General features: G+C 62.5%; 3 protein-coding genes across 3 annotated transcripts in view; 1 reads left to right on the forward strand and 2 right to left on the reverse strand.

Moving 5' to 3' along the window:
* The window catches only part of LOC146420291 (low affinity immunoglobulin gamma Fc region receptor III-like), a 111,768-nt gene that overhangs the window by 38,642 nt on the left and 52,133 nt on the right, over positions 1-20,993 (forward strand). The window lies entirely within an intron of this gene.
* LOC146420295 (Fc receptor-like protein 3) lies at positions 5,711-16,407 on the reverse strand. Its single transcript, XM_085048373.1, has 6 exons — positions 16,161-16,407; positions 7,422-7,773; positions 6,947-7,210; positions 6,505-6,869; positions 5,912-6,146; positions 5,711-5,724 (listed from the first exon to the last, which is right to left on the reverse strand). Exons 2-6 carry the CDS (start codon positions 7,735-7,737, stop codon positions 5,711-5,713), a joined length of 1,194 nt encoding a protein of 397 aa, XP_084904499.1. The 5' UTR covers positions 7,738-7,773; positions 16,161-16,407.
* LOC146420296 (Fc receptor-like protein 2) lies at positions 11,984-16,000 on the reverse strand. The gene is made up of 9 exons (XM_085048420.1): positions 15,112-16,000; positions 14,617-14,880; positions 14,244-14,528; positions 13,347-13,616; positions 12,929-13,225; positions 12,761-12,844; positions 12,380-12,401; positions 12,212-12,291; positions 11,984-12,124 (listed from the first exon to the last, which is right to left on the reverse strand). The coding sequence occupies exons 1-9, from the start codon at positions 15,728-15,730 to the stop codon at positions 12,015-12,017; spliced, it is 2,031 nt and encodes a 676-aa protein (XP_084904546.1). The 5' UTR covers positions 15,731-16,000; the 3' UTR covers positions 11,984-12,014.

The raw sequence follows: 20,993 nt of genomic DNA on the forward strand, positions 1-20,993 counted from the left end.
GAGGGGACCCTGAGCCACCTCGTGCCCATTGTGCAGCCAGGTGAAGGTGACAGGTGCACCACCTGCACCGAGCAGTGCAGGGTCACGGGGTCACCTGCGCGCACCTGGAGTGCCGGGGGGCCAGGGGTGATGGTGGCATTGGCCACAGGCACTGTGGAGACAGAGACGATGCTGAGGCTGGGGGAGGGGCTGGCATTAGGTTTGGGTGGAGGAGATGGAGGGAAATGAGGGCGGGATGGGGGATGCCGTGTTTGGGGTCACCCCCAGCCCGAGGGTCCTGGTCACCCAGGACAGTGACAATCAATGGGTCACTTTCAACCGTGTTGTCCCCATCGCTGACCCGGCACTGGTAGCGGCCACTATCATTGTCCCCAACCTTGCTGAGTCTAAGCAGGGCCAGTGCCCAGCAGTGTCCCCGAGCCCTGCCGGTGCCAGGAGAAGGACAGGGGACCTGTCCCCGCAGCCACCGTGCAGCTCAGCACCAGGCTGTCACCCAGTGCTATCTGTCCCCCAGGGGGCTGTGCTGACAGGGACACCCCTCATACTGGGATCCCTGTGGGGGAACATGGGTGTGATGGGGACATGAGGAGGGGAGGGAGGAGACGTAGGAGAGGGTGGAGGAGACCCGAGTGGGTGAGAAAGGGAGTGGTGGGAGATTCAGGGATGGGAGACATGGAAAGGGATACAAGGGACCCCGGAGAGGGGTGAGGGGATGCAGACAGGGGTGGTGTGACCTGGGGACACTGGAGGGACCTCCAGTCGGACTGGGTGTCCCCAGTTGTGTCTAGGCGACCCGGGAGGCTGTCAGGGAAGGATGGGTGTCCCCAGGTGGTGATGGGAGATGGGGACGGTGACCCCAAAGCCACTGGGGAGAGGCTGTGGGGATGTCGGGGTGGTGGCTGTGGGCGGCTCACCATGCACTGTCACTGTCACTGTCACTGTCACTGGCTTCGACTCTGACACCAATGATTTTCTGAAGCTCACCCTGCCCTTGCAGCGATAGCTGCCACTGTGGTTCAGCTGCAGGGGGGACAGGGACAGCTCGGTCCCAGAGACTTCCCAGCTCAGTTCCTCCTCCTCGCGGTAGAAGGACACCGAGGTGACAGAGTAGCTCTCCCTGACCCGGCAGCGCAGTGTCACTGTGTCACCCTCCAACAGCGGCCGCGCTGGCACCTGCAGCACCAGCCAGTCTGGGGACAAGTGGGGAGACGTCACACCGGCGTGTCCTGATGGCACCAGGACCCCCCACTCTGACACGTCCAACACCCCAGGGATCTCCGATTCCAGCAGGGAAGTCCCCTCACCCTGGGATGCTCTGGGATGTCCCCATGTGCAGGACACAGGCTCTGGTCACACCAGGGAGGTGACCCAGGAAGCAGAGCTCACCCAGAGACCTCAGGGTCCCCGCGGGTGCCAGGCTGGGGACACAAACCTCCCTCACCGTTTGAGACCCTCACGGAGGGGCTGAGCCCGGTGCCGGCTTTGTCACACATGTAGGTGCCACTCTTGGAGACAGTGAAGCTGGCAGGTACATTCGGCCACCAGCACTGCCCATCCTTGTACCAGGTGGTGCCACTGGGTGTCCCCGAACCCTGGCAGGTCAGTGTCACTCTGTCCCACAGCACCGCTGGTGTCCAGGGGGGATCCACGAGGAGCTGGGTGGTCTGGGCACCTGTGAGTGACAGGGGACACCAGCCTGCCAGGACCAGTGTGTGGCTGGGGAGAACAGGGTGGGGACATGGCATCCCTTGGGGACTCACCAGCAAGGCTGAGGGTCTGGGCTGGAAGGGAGAAAGGACAGGGCTGGGTCAGGACAGCAACAGCCAGGGCATGGGGTGTCCCCAAATTGTCCCCGTGGGGGCACCAGAGTTGTACAGAGGTTTCAGGGATGGGGACACTGTGGCCACCCCAGGCTGATGCAGGACATGGGGACACAGGTCACTGCTACCAGGCCCCAAAGCTCTTGTCCCCACCACCCCATGTGCCTGTCCTCTTGTCCTTGTCCCTTCCATCCCTTGTCCCCGTGCCCTGTCCCACAGCTGCCCCAGTCTCATGCTGCCTGTCCCCACATTCCTGTCCCCACGTTCCTGTTCCACTTTTCCTGTTCCCCTGTTCCTGTCCCCACAGCCACTCCACAACCCAGTCACACCAGTCTCTCCCCCCAAGAACTGTCTCTACTAGCATTGGGGACTTCAGAGATCCCACAGCCCCCCTATGCCCCCTACCCACTGCTCTCTGCCTCACCAGGGCCATCCCTGGGCTGTCACCCCTGTGCCCAGGGCACTCACCCCACAGCAGCAGTGCCACCTTCCCAGCCATCCCGCTGTCCCCGGCCACCCAGGCTGGCTGTGACACACTGCCGGGGCCACCTGTCCCTGTTGGTGGCTCTTGGGCCAAACGGGAAGGAAACGAGGTCACATCTCTTACTCAGGCGTGTTTGACACATGGTGGGGGCAGGGTGGGGACAGGCTGGCCACAAGCTGGGGGCAGGGTTGGGACATGGCAGGGACATGGCGGGGATATGGTGGGACAGGCTGGGGACATGGCGGGACACCGGATTTCCACGACTGGGGACACAAGGGGTGTGTAGAGCCAAAGATGGTGTTCCCAGTGGGATGGAGGTCCTGGGGGAATCAAGGTCCTGCGGGAAGGGAGGTTGCAGGGGATGGAATCAAGGGGAGGGGGCTCCTCGGCAATGGGGGTCCTGGGCCATGGAGACCCTGGGCAATGGCAGTGCCAGGCTGGGGGGACATAGGGAATGGGGGTCCCATGGTTGGGTTCCCAGGGCAATGGGGGTGCCAGGGATGGGCAGTGGCTGGGTGGGCATGTGGGTCACAGCTCCTGCACTGGGTGCCTCAGATGTTGGGGTGACCCAGGGCCCAGCACAGCCCCCTCGGGCTCCTCATGGCCTGGGGGTCACCCCCGGGGGGATTCCGAGGGTCTCTGGCTCTGTGCCCCCTCCCCCACCCAGGCGCTTTTTCCTCTCTTTATTTCCATTTCTTCCCTTTTCCCCTCAAATTCGCACTGCCCCAGTTCCTGTCTCAGGGATCTCAGGGAGCTCCTGAGCAGGGAAGGAACTGGGGAGACCCTGAGGAGGGGAAGAAGGGAGCTCAGGAAGGATTGGGGGCTGTGGGGGAGTCAGGCTGTGCCCCCCAACACTTTCACTTTCCCTTTCCTGCAGCAGAAGGAAGAAAATTGAATTTATCAGCTATCAAATCAGAGCTGAAAAATGAGAAGTGAAACACATCTTAAACACACATTCCCCTCTCAGGCACTTCTCCAACGTGGGTTTCCCAAGGGCTCACAGCACCCTTCGGGCATCCCCTACTGCACCGGGGGCTCCTGCAGGGCTGCAGGGATGTCTCTGCTCCCCGGGGACACCAGGGGCTCCAGGGAATCTCCACTCAGGCACCAGGAGCCCCTCGTTTCCCTCCTTCCTCCCTGCGCTCGCTGCCTGCAGGGTTGTTCCTCTCGCAGCCTCTGGCTCCTCTTGGCTGCTGCAATTCCATCTCTGCCATCCCTTGGATTTGCCTTTCCCAATTCTGGGGTGCTCTGCTCCTCCCTCCGCCCATTCCAGGACACCCCCGAGTGCCGGAGCTGTTGGGGGCGTTGCCATAGCAACAGTCGCTCCCGACACATGGCCACAGTGGCTCCGGACACGCTGTCCCAGCCGCTTCGGACACATGGCCACCGTCGCTGCCGCAGCCCGGGACAGTCGCGCCACTCGCAGCGCCATGGCAGCGCCACCTGCCCCGGTGACCGAGCCCAGCACTCCGCTCCCGCAGGCCCGGCGGCTCCTGCCGGGCTCCCTGCTCTCCCCCAGCCTCCCGCTCCCTCCCTCCCGGCGCCCCCCGCCCGCCCCAGGGCTGAGCCCGGCCGAGGCTCCGCAGCAGCTGCGGGGCTCAGAGCCGCTCGGGGAGCGCCGGCTGCGGGGCTTTGGGCACCGGGGGGCACCGGGCAGGGCTGCGGCGGGGCTGGGCTGGGCTCGGGGGACACCTCAGGCTGTCCCCGGCTCCGTCCCGGGGCTCTCGGGGCTCTCGGAGCTTCAGCTCGGGAGCTGCGGGCTCGATGCCTATGGGGACTGGGTGGCACAGCCGCAGGTCCCCGAGCCCCGGGCCGGGTGTCACCGAGAATGGACAAACAGCGAGAGGCAGCTCCTTCCTCTCTGCGGGGACAGCTGCGAGGGAACCCAATTGATCCCATTACATTGAACCCGGGAATGTTCCAATTGATCATTTTCTCACCCTCCCCAAGGGACTGAGAGCCCCAAAAATCCTGCAAATCCCACAAGGATCTGCTCACAACCTGACCTGGACCCTCCTCCTTCCCGAGCTGCACAGACAGAGCTGAACAAACAAACCCATTTCTGCTGCTTTAATCAAAAAGCTGCGCTTGGAGTGCAATCAGAGGGAAAAGGGTCCTGTGCCCCCCTGGCAGTGGGATGGGAATGGGGAGCGCTGGGGGTGCTGTGGAGAGGAAGAAGTGACCCCTGGGGAGACTCGATGTCCCTCAGTGCCGCCAGTGTCCCTCAGTCCCCCCAGTGTCACAGCACATTCTCGTAGGTGGCACTCGGGTCCTGCTGTCCCTCGCAGGGTCCCGACAGTTCCGCGTTGGTCACCTGTGGATCCCAAAGGGGGACAGTGCCGGGGGAACGCCCTGGGGACCCTGCGAGAGACACCAGTTGTGGGGACCCTCGTGGGGGTGACAGCCGTGGGTGACGTGTCCCTGTCCCTGTCCCTGTCCCTGTCCCTGTCCCTGTCCCTGTCCCTGTCCCTGTCCCTGTCTCTGTCGCTGTCCCTGTCCCTGTCCCTTTTCCTGTCCCCTCCCGTACTCACCCCCTGCCCTCTCGGTGCCCTCCATGGGGGTGTCCAGCACCTCCCCCTCCTCCGGGGGCTCCGGGGGGCCCTGCGGGGATCAGGGGTGTCTGAGGGGGTCTGGGGAGAGGGGAAAGGGCAGTCATGGCTGGAGCCCCCCTCACCTGTCCTGGGACTTCCTGGGGGCTGCAGGGAAAAGGGGAGGAGGTGACTGTGGGGTCCCCGAGACCCCTGAACCTTCCTGGAACCTCGGGAGCTCCAACCACCCATGGGATCCCCAAATCCCCACAGGACCCCCAAATCCCCACTGCAGCCCCGATTCCCACAGGACACTGATTCCCCCCTGGACCCCAGAAACTCCTAAACCCCATGAAGTTCTGCACGACTGCAGTGTCCCCAGTGCTCCCGACCCCCCTGAGCCCCAAACCCGGCAGGGAGGGGAAACCCCAACTCACTCCAGGACTCCCATGGCCCCTCCATTGTCACCCACCCGGGTGTCACTGTCACCACCAGTGACAGCCCCCGATGACAGCCAGGAGCAGCACCAGGTACAGGAGGGTCCTGCCGACGTTCACAGCCACTGCTGCGGACAGATGGGTCATGAGGGTCACCACCCACCTCAGGAGTCTGGCACCACCCTGTGACCCCGTGTGACCTCACCTGTGCCCCAGTGTCCCTGTGGTGTCACCTCCAGGGCCAGCTGTGGGCTGAGTGCCCGGAACACACAGTGCTCATCCAGCTGGTTGGTGGCCACGCACTGGTAGGTGCCAGAATGTCCCACATCGATGTCCCCAAGCTCCAGCAGGGGACCCTGGGCCACCTCCCGCCCATCGCACAGCCAGGTGAAGGTGACAGGTGCTGAGCCCACCTGCACCGAGCAGCGCAGGGTCACGGGGTCACCTGTGTGGACCTGGTGTGCTGGGGGGCCAGGGGTGATGGTGGCATTGGCCACGGGCACTGCGGGGACAGAGACGGGGCTGAGGCTGGGGGAGGGGCTGGCATCAGGTGGGGGGGAGGGCGATGGGGCAGATGGGTGGGATGGGTGGAATTGGGGATTTGGTTAGTGGGATCTGCCCCGGCCCGAGGGTCCCACTCACCCAGGACGGTGACATTCAGAGTGGGGCTCTCGGCCACGTTGTTCCCGTTGCTGGCCTGACACTGGTAGTGGCCGCTGTCATTGTCCGCAATGTGGCGCAGCTCCAGGCGGGGACCAGTGCCCAGCGGTGTCCCCGAGCCCTGCCGGTGCCAGGAGAAGGACAGGGGACCTGCCCCCGTGGCCACTACACAGCTCAGCACCAGGCTGTCACCCAGTGCCACCTGTCCCCCAGGGGGCTGTGCCGACAGGGACACCCCCGACAGTGGAACCCCTGCAGGATGGGGACACCAGGGGACAGTGAATGACTTGGGGAAGGGGGATCAGAGGGAAGTGGGAGGACCCCAGTGAGGCAGATATGGGCTAGGCTTAGAAAGTGATGGAAGGGACCCAAGGGAGTGATGGGGGGAATCAGGGAATGGACGTCAGGAGAGCGATGGGGGGACCCTGGGAAGTGTCTGGGGACCCAGTGGGTGTTGGGAGGACCGGGGGAGCATGGGGGAACCTCAGAGGCAGGTGGGTGGACCCAAGAAGGGGAGAGAGGATCCAGTGAAGGGTGAGGGGAATGGGAAAGGACACAGAAAGATACGAAGTGACCCGAGTAGTCATGGGGACACGGGCAGGGCTGGGGTACCCGGGGAGGCTGTGGGGGTTGCCGTGCCCATCCCCGCACTCACTGCGCACCGTGACGCGGAGCCGGGCGCTGCTCTTCCGCACGGCCCCCCCCTCGGAGCGCACCTCGCAGCTGTAACTTCCCGAGTGGCAGACCCCCAAGGCGGGCAGCAGGAGCTGCGGGGACCCCTGCGGGCCCCCCAGCAACTGCCCGTCCCGGTAGAAGAGGTGCAGGAGGGGGGCTCGGGGCCGCAGGGGGCTGGGGGTGCTGAGGCAGCTGAGATTCAGGGGGGACCCCTCGGTGGGCTCAGGGGGACCCTCCAGCTCCAGCACCGGCACCGAGAAGAGCTCTGGGAAGGAGATGGGAGTGGACGGTAGTGATCCCGAGTGTGCTGGGGCGAGGCTGTGGGGGTTTTGGGGTGCTCACCGTGCACTGTCACTGTCACCACCTTCGACAGCTGCCACCACGAATTCCAGTTTTTCACCCAACCCATGCAGTGGTAGCCGCCGGTGTCGTTCACCTTCAAGGGGGACAGGGACAGCTCGGTCCCATCGAGAGGCCCCCTCAGATCATTCCAGTCACGGTAGAATTGCACCCCAGTGACTGATTTGTCCCCCGAGCTCCGACAGCACAGTGTCACCATGTCCCCCTCCAGCAGCGCCTGTGCTGGAACCTGCAGCACCAATGAGTCTGGGGGACGAGTAAGGACACATCACACTGGGGGGTTCCTGATGGCACCGGGAGTGTCCCAGGTGTCCCCAAATCCCACAGGATGTCCCCTTGCACTGGGATGCTCTGGGACGTCCCCATGTGCAGGGAACAGGCTCTGGTCACACGAGGGGTGTGACCCAGGATGCAGAGCTCACCCAGAGCCTTCAGGTGCCAAGCTGGGGACACAAACCTCCCTCACCGTTTACAATGCTCACGGCGGGGCTGAGTCCCGTGCCAGGTCGGTAACACATGTAGGTGCCAATCTCGGTGACATGGAATTGGTGGAGTCCCTCCTTTTTCCACCAACGCTTCCCATCCTTGTACCACCTGGTGTCACTGGATGTCCCCGTGCCCTGGCAGGTCAGTGTCACTCTGTCCCACAGCACTGCTGGTGTCCAGGGGGGATGCACGAGGAGCTGGGTGGTCAGGGCACCTGCAGGTGACAGGGGACACCAGCCTGCCAGGGCCACCATGGGGCTGGGGACAGCAGGGTGGAGACATGGCATCCCCCGAGGACTCACCAGCGAGGCTGAGGGTCTGGGCTGGAAGGGAGAAGGGACAGGGCTGGGTGGGGGTGGCACCATGAGGACAGTGGCACCTAGTGGAGCGGGTGTGGGAGCTGTCCCCAAACTATCCCTGTGGGAACACACAGAGATATTGGGGGAGGGGACACCTCAGCCACCCTCAGCTGGCATAGGCGACCCCCACCACCCCATGACCCAGCTGCATGGTGCTTGCCCCATTGTCCCTGTCCCCCTGTCCCTGTGCCCACACCTGCCCCAGCCCCATGACGCCTCCCCACACTCTGGTGCCAAGACTCCTGTCCCTTCTTCTTGTCACAACATCCCAGTCCCCCCATTCCTGACTCATTCTTCCTGTCCCCACAGCCACCTCACAACCCCAGTCACACCAGTGTTCACCCCCACAGACTGGCTCTGGTGGCATTGGGGACCTCAGAGGACCCTGCTGCCCCCCTGTGCCCCGTCCCCACTGCTCGCTGCATTGCCAGGGCCATCCCTGGGGCATCAGGCCCGTGCCCAGGGCACTCACCCCACAGCAGCAGTGCCACCTTCCAGGCCATCCCAGTGTCCCCAGCCATCCAGGCTGGCTGTCACACACTGCCAGGGCCACCTGTCCCTGGGTGGTGGCTCTTCGGCCAAAGGAGAAGGAAGTGAGGTCACATCTTGTACCCACATGTAGGTGGCCCTTGGTGGGGGCAGGGTTGGTGACAGGCTGAGCACATGATGAGGACATGGTGGCAACATAGCAAGGATATGCTGGGACATGCTAGGACACAGTGGGGACACGGGAGACCCAGGAGTTCAGGCTCAGGGAAAATGGGGAGCCAAGGATGGGTGTCCCAGGGAATTGGGGTGTCCCAGGGAATTGGGGTGTCCCAGGGAATTGGGGTGTCCCAGGAATGGGGTTTGGGAAAAGGGATCCCACGGGAATGGAGGCTGAAGAAGCAGAGGTTTCCTGGGAGGGCAATCACAGGAGATTGGGGTCCTGGGGAATGGGCAGGGGGCCAAGGGTGGGGGTCCAAAGGGACCATTGTCACTCCTGTCCTCTCAGCCCCTCCCCGGGTCTGAGACGGAAAAGTCCCTCCAGCTGAGCTGGGACTGTCCTGCTGACCCTCACCACCTTTAGGGGATTCCCTTGTCCTTCCCCCACCCCAGCCTGGGGCTCTTTCCTCTCTTCATTTCCCTTTCTTGTTTCGGGGGCGGGGCTGCCCTGGCGAGTGACACAGCCGGGGGGGGTCCTGTCCCTGCCCTCTGCAGCTGCTGCCACCGCAGCGGGGACTGCGTGAGCTCAGGGCTGTCACCGTGGGAGGAGTCAATGCCGGTGACAGTGATAGTGACAGTGACAGTGACAGTGCACGGTGAGCACCCCACAGCCAGAACCCCACAGATCACACCCCAACGCCCCACAGCCCCTCCCCAACAGACTGGGCATCATCAAGGTCCTGTCCTGGAGCTTGGGGACATTGATGTGGGACATTCTGGCACCTACCAATGCGTGGCCACCAACCAGCTGGATGAGCACCGCGTGTTCCGGGCGCTCAGCCCAGAGCTGGCCCTGGGGGTGACACTGCGGGGACACTGGGGCACAGGTGGGGTCATACGGGGTCATGGGGGATTGCAGGATCCCCACGGTGGCAGGTGACCCTGCTGTGACCCCTTCTGTCCCCAGCGGTGGCCATGGGTGCTGTCAGGACCCTCCTGTTCCTAATTCTGCTCCTGGGTGTCATCAGGGGCTGTCACTGCTGGACTGGAGAATTGGACACTGAGGAAAAGGGACTGAAAGGCTGTGGGTTTTGGGGAATTGTGCCAATGAGAGGTGCTGTTGTGCAGCTGAGACTCGGCTGGGGGGTGGGTGCTTCCTTCCTTCCGTTTGGGATCGGGGAGAGCAGTGGTGTGTGTGTTGCACAGGGTGTGTGTCTGGCCAGGACACTGTTGTGCTGGCCTCAGCACTGCTATCTGAGCTGCAGCCTTCACCGCTTCTGCCCACTGCCAGTGGAGCTGCCGGGACTGATTGATGCTGTGAGATTGCAAAAGGAGCGATTTCCCCTCTTTGCTGAGCCTGAGGCTGCCACGGCTGCCGAGGGGATCCAGCTGGGAATGCAGCACCCCCTGCTGGTCTGAGCAATCCCTGCAGTGCCACCTGCTGGCCTGAGCAATCCCTGCAGCGCCCCCTGCTGGCTTGAGTGATCCCTGCAGCACCCCCTGCTGGTCTGAGTGAGCCCTGCAGCGCCCCCTGCTGGCCTTAGCGATCCCTGCTGCGCCCCCTGCTGGCCATGGTCAAATTGACACAAAATAAGGAAAAATAGCAGGTTGGAAGCTTCTGTTATTGTGTTGTTTGATCTCTTCTGTTCTCTTTATTTTGAAGTAAAGAACCGTTCTTCCTTTTTCTACAGTTAGGCCTGGAAGCCCTGTAATTTTCGAAGTTATAATAATTTGGAGTGAAGCATCTTCTTTTCATTCCAATATTCCCACCCTCCTTGGCAGACATTTGTCTTTTAAACCAAGACAGCTCCCAAATCCAAGGTTCCAGTGTGGATGGGACAGACACTCCAAGAGAAAGCAGGGTCAGACATGTGACCACTTCTTGCTCTGCCTTTTAAGCCCCTGGGCCACCATGGGCCCTCCCCCCAGGTGGGACTTCCGGTAACTTGGCCACTCAGGAGTTGGGTTGGACAGAGCATCACACTGTCCCCAGTGTGCCATGGCTGACAGACTGATGGACACACACGGCCCTGTCACTAACAAAGCAAGGCCTGACCAATCCCCTATCACACACTGGTGTTCCAAGTTGTCTCCAGACATCAAACTGTTCCTGTCTCTGACATCCCACCCTGTGCCATGGATTGATCCCTACTGCCCTGGAAAAGGGGGTGTCAGAGGTTGGGGAGCCTTGGAATTTTTTTCTCCATTCCTGTTACTTAGTAACAACCAGCTCGGTGATTAGAGCCATCAACTCTTTTGTAAGAGACAAAAGGCTGTGCTTGGGCGGGGCAGGGTAAGGCAGGAACTGGCCTTTGGAACTGGCACTCTGGTCCTCCGGACACCGAGAGGAGAGGCTGCTCTTTGCTTCTGGCTGCGACCACAGGAAAATCCAGCTGTGCTCTGCCTTTCTCCTCTTGGCTGGGTGAGCTTTGATTTAACCTCTTTCCCACTGGGAAGTGCGCTTTTCCCCGGCTGCGTTTTCTCGCAGCAGCTGCCAGGGGAGTCTGGCTGTCCCTGCCACCCGCCCCGCTCTGTCGCACGAGACTGCGGTGTCTGCTGTGACTGCAGAGCTCTTGCTACCTCTCTACCTAGTTGGGAAAGCCAGCCCCTTGCTCCCGTCTGCCGCCCTGCTCGTCGCTCCGAGCTGTTTGCTGCCCTGCCTGCTTTCTCAGCCTCTTCTGCCATTACCATCTGTGTGAGGCTGACCTGACCCTGCGCCACAGCGCCACCTGCAGCCGCTCGGCAGTCATCGCGCCTGCCCTGCCCACCTGGGAGCTCAACAGCGCCCCTGCTGCTTGCGACCATGATTACACCACATGGGAAAAGGCTCGGCAGCTCACAAGTCATCTGCCATTGGTTTCTGGTTCTATTCATGGTTGCTATTATTGTTATTGCTAGTTTATAGATGCTAGTAAGGAACTGTTATTCCTTTTCCCTTACCTTTGCCTGAAATCCCTTGATTTTCAAAATTAAAATAATTTGGAGGGAGGGGAGATCACATTCTCTGTCCTAAGGGAGGGTTCAACCTCTCTTGGCAGACACCTGTCTTTCAAACCGAGACAGGGGGAGACTCTGGAACACCCACAGTGCCTTGGTGACATCATAGTGTGGGGGAAGACAGCAGAGGAGGGTTTGGAGACAGAGGAGAAGAGAATGCAGAGCCTCCTGAAGGCTGCTTTGGCCATCAAAGCAATGAATGTCCAGAGCCCTGCCAGGTTCCTCCTGGTGGGGGAATCGTGCTGGGGGCAGCGTCTGGGGTTTGTTCCTTGTTGGGCCTTTCCCTGGAAATCATTCCTTTTCTGACCCTTTTGATTCTGAATCTTGTTGCTGTTGCTGTTGCTGTTGGTTTTCTTGTGTCATTGCTGTTTGCAGGAAATTGTTCTTCTCTCAGCCCTTTGGCATCTCTGCCTTTTGTGCCTCACCTGGGGGGGGCGGCAGCAGCCCCTGGTTTATAGGGGAAGCACACAGAGGTGTTGGTGCCCATGGGTGGGGATCTCCAGTGCCCCCAGTGTCACCCAGTGCTCCCAGTGTCCCCCCATGCCCCCCAGTGTCCCCCATTGTCACAGCACATTCTCATAGATGTCACTGGATTCCCGCCGTTGCCCATGGGATCTCGGCAGCTCTGCGTAGGTCACCTGGGGGTCCTGGGGTGGGGTGATGCTGGGGGACCCTGAAAGAGACACCAGTTTTGGGGGACCAAGGTAGGGAGTGACACCTGTGAGTCACATGTCACTGTCACCTCCCACCCTGTACTCACTGCCTGTCTGCTTGGTGATCACAACATGGCTGTACAGCACCTCCTCCTCCTCTGGGGGGGCTGGGGGCTCCGGGGGGACCCTGCTGGGATAAGGGGGTGTGTGGGAGGAGATGGAGAATTGTGGGGCTGGGGATAATAGGGTGGTCATGGCTGGAGCCCCCAACTCACCTTTCCTGGTGCTTCCTGGAGGCTGCAAAGGAAAGATCAGGGGGTGACTGTCGGGTCCCAGGGCCATGACCACACTCAGGAATCCTGAACCCCATTGCACCCTCAATTCCCACCAGGATCCCTGAGTATCCCTGAAGGGCCCCAGAATTCATGAACCCCCGCAGTGTCACCAACCAACTCAGGCTCAAAACCCCAAAGCCCTCCAAACTGCTCCAGAACCCCTGAAAGAATCCCAGCAACCCTGCACGACCCTCCAGCATCTCCCCAAACCCTACAGGAACCCAGCCAAGGTCACTGGGGGCTCAGCCCCACCCCAAGTCAGGCTATAGACCCCCAAATCCTATGGCTACCAGGGACCCCCATGACCCCATTGTCACCCACCCAGGTGGTGCCACCGGCGCCAGGCCAAGATGACAGCCAGGAGCAGAACCAGGAACAACAGGGAACCACCAACCCCTGCGGCCACTGCAGGAAAGAGACAGAGACACATTGGGGTCACCTGTCATCCCAGGGGTCCTGAACCCCCAGAGCGAGTCCATATGACCCCACCTGTGCCCCAGTGTCCCTGCAGTGTCACCTCCAGGGCCAGCTCTGGGCTGAGCGCCCGGAACACGCGGTGCTCATCCAGCTGGTTGGTGGCCACACACTGGTAGGTGCCAGAATGTCCCACATCGATGTCCCCAAGCTCCAGGAGGGGACTCTGGGCCACCTCCTGCCCGTCGCGTAGCCAGCTGAAGTTGACAGGTGCTGAGCCCACCTGCACCGAGCAACGCAGGTTCACGGGGTCACCTGCGTGCACCTGGAGTGCCGGGGGGCCAGGGGTGATGGTGGCATTGGCCACGGGCACTGCGGGGACAGAGACGGGGCTGAGGGTGGGGGAGGGGATGGCATCAGGTGTGGGGGGAGGGGATGTGTGGGATGACAATATCATGGGTGGGATCTTCCCCAGCCCAAGGGTCTCGCTCACCCAGGACGGTGACATTCAGCGTGGGGCTCTCTGCCTCTCTGTCCCCATCGCTGGCCCGGCACTGGTAGTGGCCATTGTCACTGTCCCCAACATGGCTCATCTCCAGGCGGGGTGCAGTGCCCAGCGGTGTCCCCAAGCCCTCCCGGTGCCAGGAGAAGGACAGAGGACCTGTCCCTGCAGCCACTGCACAGCTCAGCACCAGACTGTCACCCAGTGCCACCTGTCCATTGGGTGGCTGTGCTGACAAGGACACCCCTGATACTGGGATCCCTGTGGGAGGGGGACAGCAGAGGACAGTGAGGGAGTGGGGACACCAGGAGAGAACAGGGGACAGCAGGGGACAGGGAGGGATACGGGGACAGGGAGGGACACGGGGAGGGTCAGAGAGGGGTGGGAGGACCCCAGGGAGGGAGAAGGAGGTGCAGAAATGGGGGGGAGCCTGGGAAGAGACCCCAGTGAGGATGGGGGATTCGGGGCAGAGACACATGGAGAGGGATGAGGGAAATCCAGGGAGGGCTGTGGGGAACCAGACAGGGATGTGGGGACCTGGGGACCATGGGGGGACCTCAGAGTGGGAGGGAGGGGACTCGGGGAGGTTGCCAGGGAGGGATAGGGGTACCCAGACAGGGGTGGGGGACGCGGGATGGGACCCGAGAAAGGATTGGGAGACCCAGGAAGGAACCAGGAAAAGGATGAAGGTCTCCGGGTGGGGCTGAGAGAATTCAAGCAGGATGTTGGGGAAGAATGGGGAGACGCAGGTCAGGGAGGGTGAACTGGGGAGAGACCTGTGAAGGGATGAGGGGAGCCGGGAAAGGTGTCAGGGAGCTCTGGGGGGACACGGGCAGGGCTGGGGTACCCGGGAGGCTGTCTGGTTGCCATGCCCATCCCCGCACTCACTGCGCACCGTGACGCCGAGCCAGGCGCTGCTCTTCCGCACGGCCCCCCCCTCGGAGCGCACCTCGCAGCTGTAACTGCCCGAGTGGGAGACCCCCACGGCGGGCAGCAGGAGCTGCGGGGACCCCTGCGGGCCCCCCAGCAACTGCTCGTCCCGGTAGAAGAGGTGCAGGAGAGGGGCTCGGGGCCGCAGGGGGCTGGGGGTGCTGAGGCAGCTGAGATTCAAGGGGGATCCCTCGGTGGGCTCAGGAGGACCCTCCAGCTCCAGCACTGGCACCGAGAAGAGCTCTGGGAAGGAGATGGGAGGTGGGGACGGTAGTGATCCCGAGTGTGCTGGGGCGAGGCTGTGGGGCTGTGGGGGTTTTGGGGTGCTCACCGTGCACTGTCACTGTCACAGCCTTTGACAGCTCCCGCCACGATATCAAGTTTTTCACCCAACCCATGTAGTGGTAGCTGCCAGTGTCATTCACCTTCAAGTGGGACAGAGACAGCTCGGTCCCATCGAGAGGCCCCCTCAGATCCTTCCCGTCACGGTAGAAGTGCACCCTGGTGACCGATTTGTCCCACGAGCGCCGACAGCGCAGTGTCACCGTGTCCCCCTCCAGTAGTGCCTGTGCTGGCACCTGCAGCACCAGCTCATCTGCAGGACAAATGGGGACACATCACACCCGGCAGTTCCTGATGGCACCAGGAGTGCCCCAGGGGTCCCCAGTCCCAACAGGAGGTCCCCTCGCACTGGGATGCTCTGGGATGTCCCCGTGTGCAGGGGACAGGCTCTGGTCACATCAGGGAGGTGACCCAGTAAGCAGAGCTCACTCAGAGCCCTTGGGATTCCCGCGGGTGCCAAGCTGGGGACACAAACCTCCCTCACCATATACAACGCTCACGGTGGGGCTGACCCCGGTGCCAGGTCGGTAACACTTGTAGGTGCCAACCTCGGTGACATGGAATTGGTAGTGTCCCTCATTTTTCCACCAGCGCTTCCCACCCTTGTACCACCTGGTGTCTCTGGATGTCCCCGAGCCCTGGCAGGTCAGTGTCACTTCATCCCACAGCACCGCTGGTGTCCAGGGGGGATGCACGAGGAGCTGGGTGGTCTGAGCACCTGCAGGTGACAGGGGACACCAGCCTGCCAGGGCCACCATGTGGCTGGGGACAGTCGGGCAGGGACATGGCATCCCCTGAGGACTCACCAGCAAGGCTGAGGGTCTGGGCTGGAAGGGAGAAGGGACAGGGTCTGACTGGGGGTGACAGCGCAGGGACAGCGACACAAGTGGGCACTGGGTGTGGGGTTGTCCCCGAGCTGTCCCCATGGGGACACCAGTTCTGATGGGAAAGTGCTCGGGGACTGTCCCCAGCAGGGCTGGAGAGGCTCCCAGGGGACATGTCTGTGTCACAGCCGCCCACATGCCACATCCGTGCGACACGGAGGCCTCGGGGACACTGCGGCCACCCCGGGCTGGGTGAGGACATGGGGACATCCCAGACATGGGGACAGTGCAGACATCCAGGACATGGGGACAGTGTGATCATCCCGGGCATGGGTACACCACGGCCACCCCGTGCTGGCACAGGTCACCCCCACCAGCCCTGGCACAGCCCCTGGCCCCACAGCCACATCCCCATGGTTCTATCCCCACGCTCCCATCTGATGGTCGCTGTCCCCACGGCCACATCCTCAACGTGCTTGTTCCTTTGTCCCCGTGTCTCTGCATCCCTGTCCCCTGTCCCTGTCCCCACAGCTGCCCCAGCCCCATGGTGCCACTCCCCACATCCCTGTCCCCCAATCCCTGTCCCCACAGCCCTGGTCACACTGGAGGGCCACTGCCTCTGTCCCCCACTGGCTCTGCTGGCCTTGGGAACATCAGGGGACCCCGCTACCCCCCGTGTCCCCTTCCCACCAGTCTGTGCCTCACTCACCCCACAGGAGCAGTGTCACCTTCCCAGCCATCCTGGTGTCCCCAGCCAGCCAGGCTGGCTGTCACACACTGCCAGGGCCACCTCCCCCCAGCATGGTGGTTCTTGAGATAAAGAGGAAGGAAGAGAATTTACATCTTGTCCCCACGTGTTGGTGGCACAGGGTGGGGGCTGGGTGGCAGCAGGGTGGGGACATGGTGGGACATGATGGGTTTTGGTGGGATATGGTGGGGACATGGAGGGACACTGTGGGGACACAGCAGGGACATGGGAGTGAAGGTGGGACATGGTGGAACATGGTGGGGACACGGTGTGACATTGTGGGGACACAGGGACATGGTGGAACATGTGGGGATACAGCAGGGACACGGGGTGATGGTGGGGACATACTGGGACAGGGTAGGGCCATGGTGTGACATTGTGGGGACACAGTGGGGACATGGGGGGACATAGGGTGATGTGGGAAGACATGATGAGGACACATAAGGGACATGCTGGGACATGGTGGGACAGGATAGGGACATGGTGTGACACTGTGGGGACACAGCAGGGACACGGGGGTGATGGTGGGACATGGGGGGACATCATGGGACATGGTGGAACGTGCGGGGACACAGCAGGGACATGGGGGGACATAGGATGACATGGGAAAACATGGTGAGGACACATGAGGGACATGGTGGGACATGTGGGGACACAGCAGGGACATGGGGGTGATGGTGTGGACATGCTGGGACATGGTGGGACAGGGTAGGGATATGGTGTGACCCTCTGGGGACACAGCAGGGACTGTGTGTCCCCAAGTGTGTCCCAGGAGTGGGGGGCTCAGGGAATGGGGGGGTCCAGGAATGGAGGTCCCCACGGGTGGGGAATCCCAAGGACCATTGTCCCCCTCTCCCCATGTCCCCTCCCCAGGACTGTGACAGAAAATCCCCTCCAGCTGAGCGGGGGGGGCCTGCTCCCCCTCCTCCACACTTTTGGGGGTTCCCCAAACTCCCCCCCCCCCCTTTCTGGGTTTCCCAAACCTCTCCCCACTCCCAATTTGGGGCTTTTTCCTCTCTTTATTTCCCCTTTTTGTCACCTGGGAGGGACCTCCCTTGGGAGTGACACAGCCCTGGGAGGGGGGCTGTCCTGGGCGGGAGACTGGGGACAGTTCTGGGGGTAGGGAGGGTGTGACACAGCCCGGGAGGTGTCCCTGTCCCCGTCCCGGAGGTGACAGCCCAGGGGGGTCCTGTCCCTGCCCTCTGCAGCTGCTGCCACCGCAGCGGGGACTGAGTGAGCTCGGGGCTGTCACCGTGGGAGGAGTCAGTGCCGGCGACAGTGACAGTGACAGTGCACGGTGAACAGCCCATAGCCGGAACCCTGATACCCCAACACCCCGACAGCTCACAGATTACACCCCACAGCGCCTCCCCAACAGACTGGGCATCACCATCCCCACCTCCCATCTCCTTCCCAGAGCTCTTCTCGGTGCCGGTGCTGGAGCTGGAGGGTCCCCCTGAGCCCACCGAGGAGTCCCCCCTCTGAATCTCAGCTGCCTCAGCACCCCCAGCCCCCTGCGGCCCCGAGCCCCCGTCCTGCACCTCTCCTACCGGGACGGGCAGTTGCTGGGGGGCCCGCAGGGGTCCCCGCAGCTCCTGCTGCCCGCCGTGGGGGTCTCCCACTCGGGCAGTTACAGCTGCGAGGTGCGCTCCGAGGGGGGGGCCGTGCGGAAGAGCAGCGCCCGGCTCCGCGTCACGGTGCGCAGTGAGTGCGGGGATGGGCACGGCAACCCCCATAGCCTCCCAGGTACCCCAGCCCTGCCTGAGTACCTCCCTGGGTCCTCTCCATCCACCTCCAGGTCCCCTCCACCCCTCCCTTGCATCCCCCCACCCCTCTCCGAGCCCCCCACACCCCTCCCCGAGGCTCCTCTCTCCCTTCTCCATCCACAACAGAGGCCGAAAGGAGAATCCGGGAAATTCCAAGTCTGTCAGCCTGACCTCGGTGCCTGGCAAGGTTGTGGAACAGATTACCTCGAGCGCCACCAAGGGACCAGACCCAGCCGGCCGGGATTTAGGAGGGACAGGTCCTGCCTGACCATCCCTACTTCTTTGTATGCCCAGGTGACTCAGCTGGTGGATGCAGGCAAGGCTGTGGATGTGTCCACCTGGACTTCAGCAGAGCCTTTGGCACCAACTCCCACAGCATTCCCTGGAAAATCTGTCATCCCACATCTTGGACAGGGTCACCCTTCCCTGGGTGAGGAACTGGCTCATGGCCAGGCTCAGGCAGTGGCAGGGATGGTGCCACATCCCGTTGGTGTCCCCTAGAGATCAGTGTTGGCCCCTGTCCTGGTTAATCTCTTTATTGATGATCTGGATGAGGGGATTGAGGCCCCCATGGGCAGATTTACAGGTGACACCAGTCTGGGGGCTGGAGGGCAGGGGAGCTCTGCAGAGGGAGCTGGACTGGCCAGATCCATGGGGACAAGCCAAGGATAACAGTGCCAAGGGCAGGGTCCTGCATTGTCACAACAACCCCCAGGGTGGGGACAGAGAGACTGGACACAAAAGGATTGAGGGACAGCGGCTGGACATGAACCAGGTGTGTCCAGGTGTGCCCAGCTGTGCCCAAGTAGCCAATGGCACCTGGGCTGCATCAGGGACAGTGTGGCCATAGGAGCAGGGCAGGGATTGTCCCCCTGGTGAGGCCACACCTCGAGGGCTGTGTCCAGTTCTGGTCCCTTCGTTTGGGAAGGACCTGGAGGGGCTGGAGAGTGTCCAGGGCAGGGAATGGAGCTGGGAAGGGCTGGAAAACCCTGAGGGAGCTGGGAAAGGAGCTCAGCCTGGAGCAAAGGAGGCTCAGGGGGACCTTGTGGCTCTGCACAGCTCCTGACAGGAGGGGACAGCCAGGGGGTCAGGCTGTGCTCCAGGGAACAGGGACAGGAGGAGAGGGAACAGCCTCAGGCTGGGCCAGGGGAGGCTCAGGGTGGACATGAGGAGGAATTTCCTCACAGAAAGGGGGATTGGGCACGGGAAGGGTCTGCCCGGAGAGGTTAGGAGTCCCCATCCTGGGAGGTGTTTAAGGAAAGCCTGGATGTGGCACTCGGTGACATGGCCTGGGTGACACGGTGGTGTTGGGTCATGGGCGGGACTCAGTGATCATAAGGATCTTCTCCAACCTTGTTGATGCTGTGATTCTCGTGTCCCCCATCCATGCCTGGGTCACCCCAGGGGTTCTTGGGTCACCTTCTCCTTCTCTCCATCCCCAGCCAACTCCCTCCCACCCCCTCCATCTCCCCCCGCAGGGGTCCCACTCTCAGGGGGCACAACCCCCCGGCGGACAGGTGGCACTGGGTGACAGCCTGGTGCTGAGCTGCACGGTGGCCGCGGGGACAGGTCCCCTGTCCTTCTCCTGGCACCGGGAGGGCTCGGGGACACCGCTGGGCACTGGCCCACGTCTGGAGCTGAGCCACGTTGGGGACAATGACAGGGGCCACTACCATTGCCGGGTCAGCGATGGGGACAGCATGGCCGAGAGTCCCACACTGAATGCCACCGTCCTCGGTGAGTGAGACCGTCGGGAATGGGGTGACCCCACCCCAGCATCCCCGATCCCACTCCCAGTGCTGGGGGGGTACCGGACCCGTTTCTCTGCTATTGGACCAAATGTCTTTTTTTAATAAAACTGGGGGAAATGGGATTTGTTTGCTCAGCTCTCACCACCCCATTCCCCAGCACAGAAACTTCCTGAGGGGAGAGAGGGGACCAGGAGAGGGAGGGGGCAGCACCCCGCATTTGAGGGTCTCAGCCCCACGGCAGCAATTTGGGGCCAAACCTGCCATTTCCAGGGGCAAAAAAGCTCCAATTTCCCATTACAACCCTGGGGGGAAGGAGGGCAGGGGGGGCTTCGGGTGTTGGGGACAGAGAGGGGGACAGGGGGATGGGGGGACAATCGGGGGGTCACGAGTGTTTCATCTGGAGGGTCTCGTACGTCTCCTGGTTCCCAGAGCTGAGACCCTGCAAGGGTTGAGGGGTTATGGGGGGTCTGTGTCCCCCCCGAGTGACACCACCCCACTGTCACCTCCCCACTGCCACCCCCTGTAGGGCTTCCCACCCACGGAAGGGTCTTGGAGGGACTGGGGGACTTTTGGGGGCTTCTAAGAGGAACCCAAATTGGGGTGTGGGGATAAAGGAGAAGGGGCACCGCCCAAATTTGGGGCACCCCAGGGGTCGCCGGGGACAGTGGGGGTGGGCAGGGTCCCCCGGGGACAGGATGTGCCACCCCTGGGACAGGGACACCCACCCAGGAATGTGTCCAGGGACCCCCCAGAGCCACCATCCCCCAGGACAGGTTGGGATGTGTCACCCTTGGGACAGGAGCCACCCGGAACAAACCCCCCCAGGGATGTGTCAGCCCTGGAACAGCCCCCTCCCCCCGGGAAAGGAGCCCCCCCAGGCCGGGGGTCCCCAAGATGAGCCCCCCAGGACAGAAGCCACCCCCACCCCGTGTGACTCACGGCATAAACAGCCTCTTCCTTCTGCTCCGGGGAAGGGAAAGCGAAAGTGTTTTTGGGGAGCACAGCCGGACGTCCCCATCCCTCACAGCCCCCCCAAACCTCTCTGCACCCCCCGCACCCCAAATATCCCCCCCAAAATCCCACCCCACACCCCATACCTGCTCAGGTGCTCTCTGGGATCGCCGAGTCACCAACTGGGGGTGGAGCGAAAATGAGGGAAATAAGTGAAAAAAGGAAATAAAGAGGGGGTGTGAAACCCCGGGGCTGGGGGAGGGAGAGGCCTGAGGATCGCCCCCCAAAAAAGGGGGTTCAGCAGGACCCCCCTGACCTTGAGGCGG

Source organism: Lichenostomus cassidix, unplaced genomic scaffold (assembly GCF_008360975.1).
Source record: "Lichenostomus cassidix isolate B80296 unplaced genomic scaffold, HeHo_3.0 HiC_scaffold_852, whole genome shotgun sequence".
Classification (NCBI taxonomy): domain Eukaryota; kingdom Metazoa; phylum Chordata; class Aves; order Passeriformes; family Meliphagidae; genus Lichenostomus; species Lichenostomus cassidix.

Coding starts and splice junctions, on each gene's coding strand:
- LOC146420295 (XM_085048373.1), bottom strand. CDS start 7,737: ATGCCATGTCTCCACCCTGCTGTCCCCAGCCCCATGGTGGCCCTGGCA. Junction 7,211..7,421: donor CATTGTAAACGGTGAGGGAG/GTTTGTGTCCCC, acceptor CTCGTCCCCCAG/ACTCATTGGTGCTGCAGGTT. Junction 6,147..6,504: donor GTGTCCCCATGACTACTCGG/GTCACTTCGTAT, acceptor CTGTCGGCACAG/CCCCCTGGGGGACAGGTGGC.
- LOC146420296 (XM_085048420.1), bottom strand. CDS start 15,730: ATGTCTGGGATGTCCCCATGTCCTCACCCAGCCCGGGGTGGCCGCAGT. Junction 14,881..15,111: donor CACCGTGAGCGTTGTATATG/GTGAGGGAGGTT, acceptor TTTGTCCTGCAG/ATGAGCTGGTGCTGCAGGTG. Junction 13,226..13,346: donor GCTGAATGTCACCGTCCTGG/GTGAGCGAGACC, acceptor CTGTCCCCGCAG/TGCCCGTGGCCAATGCCACC.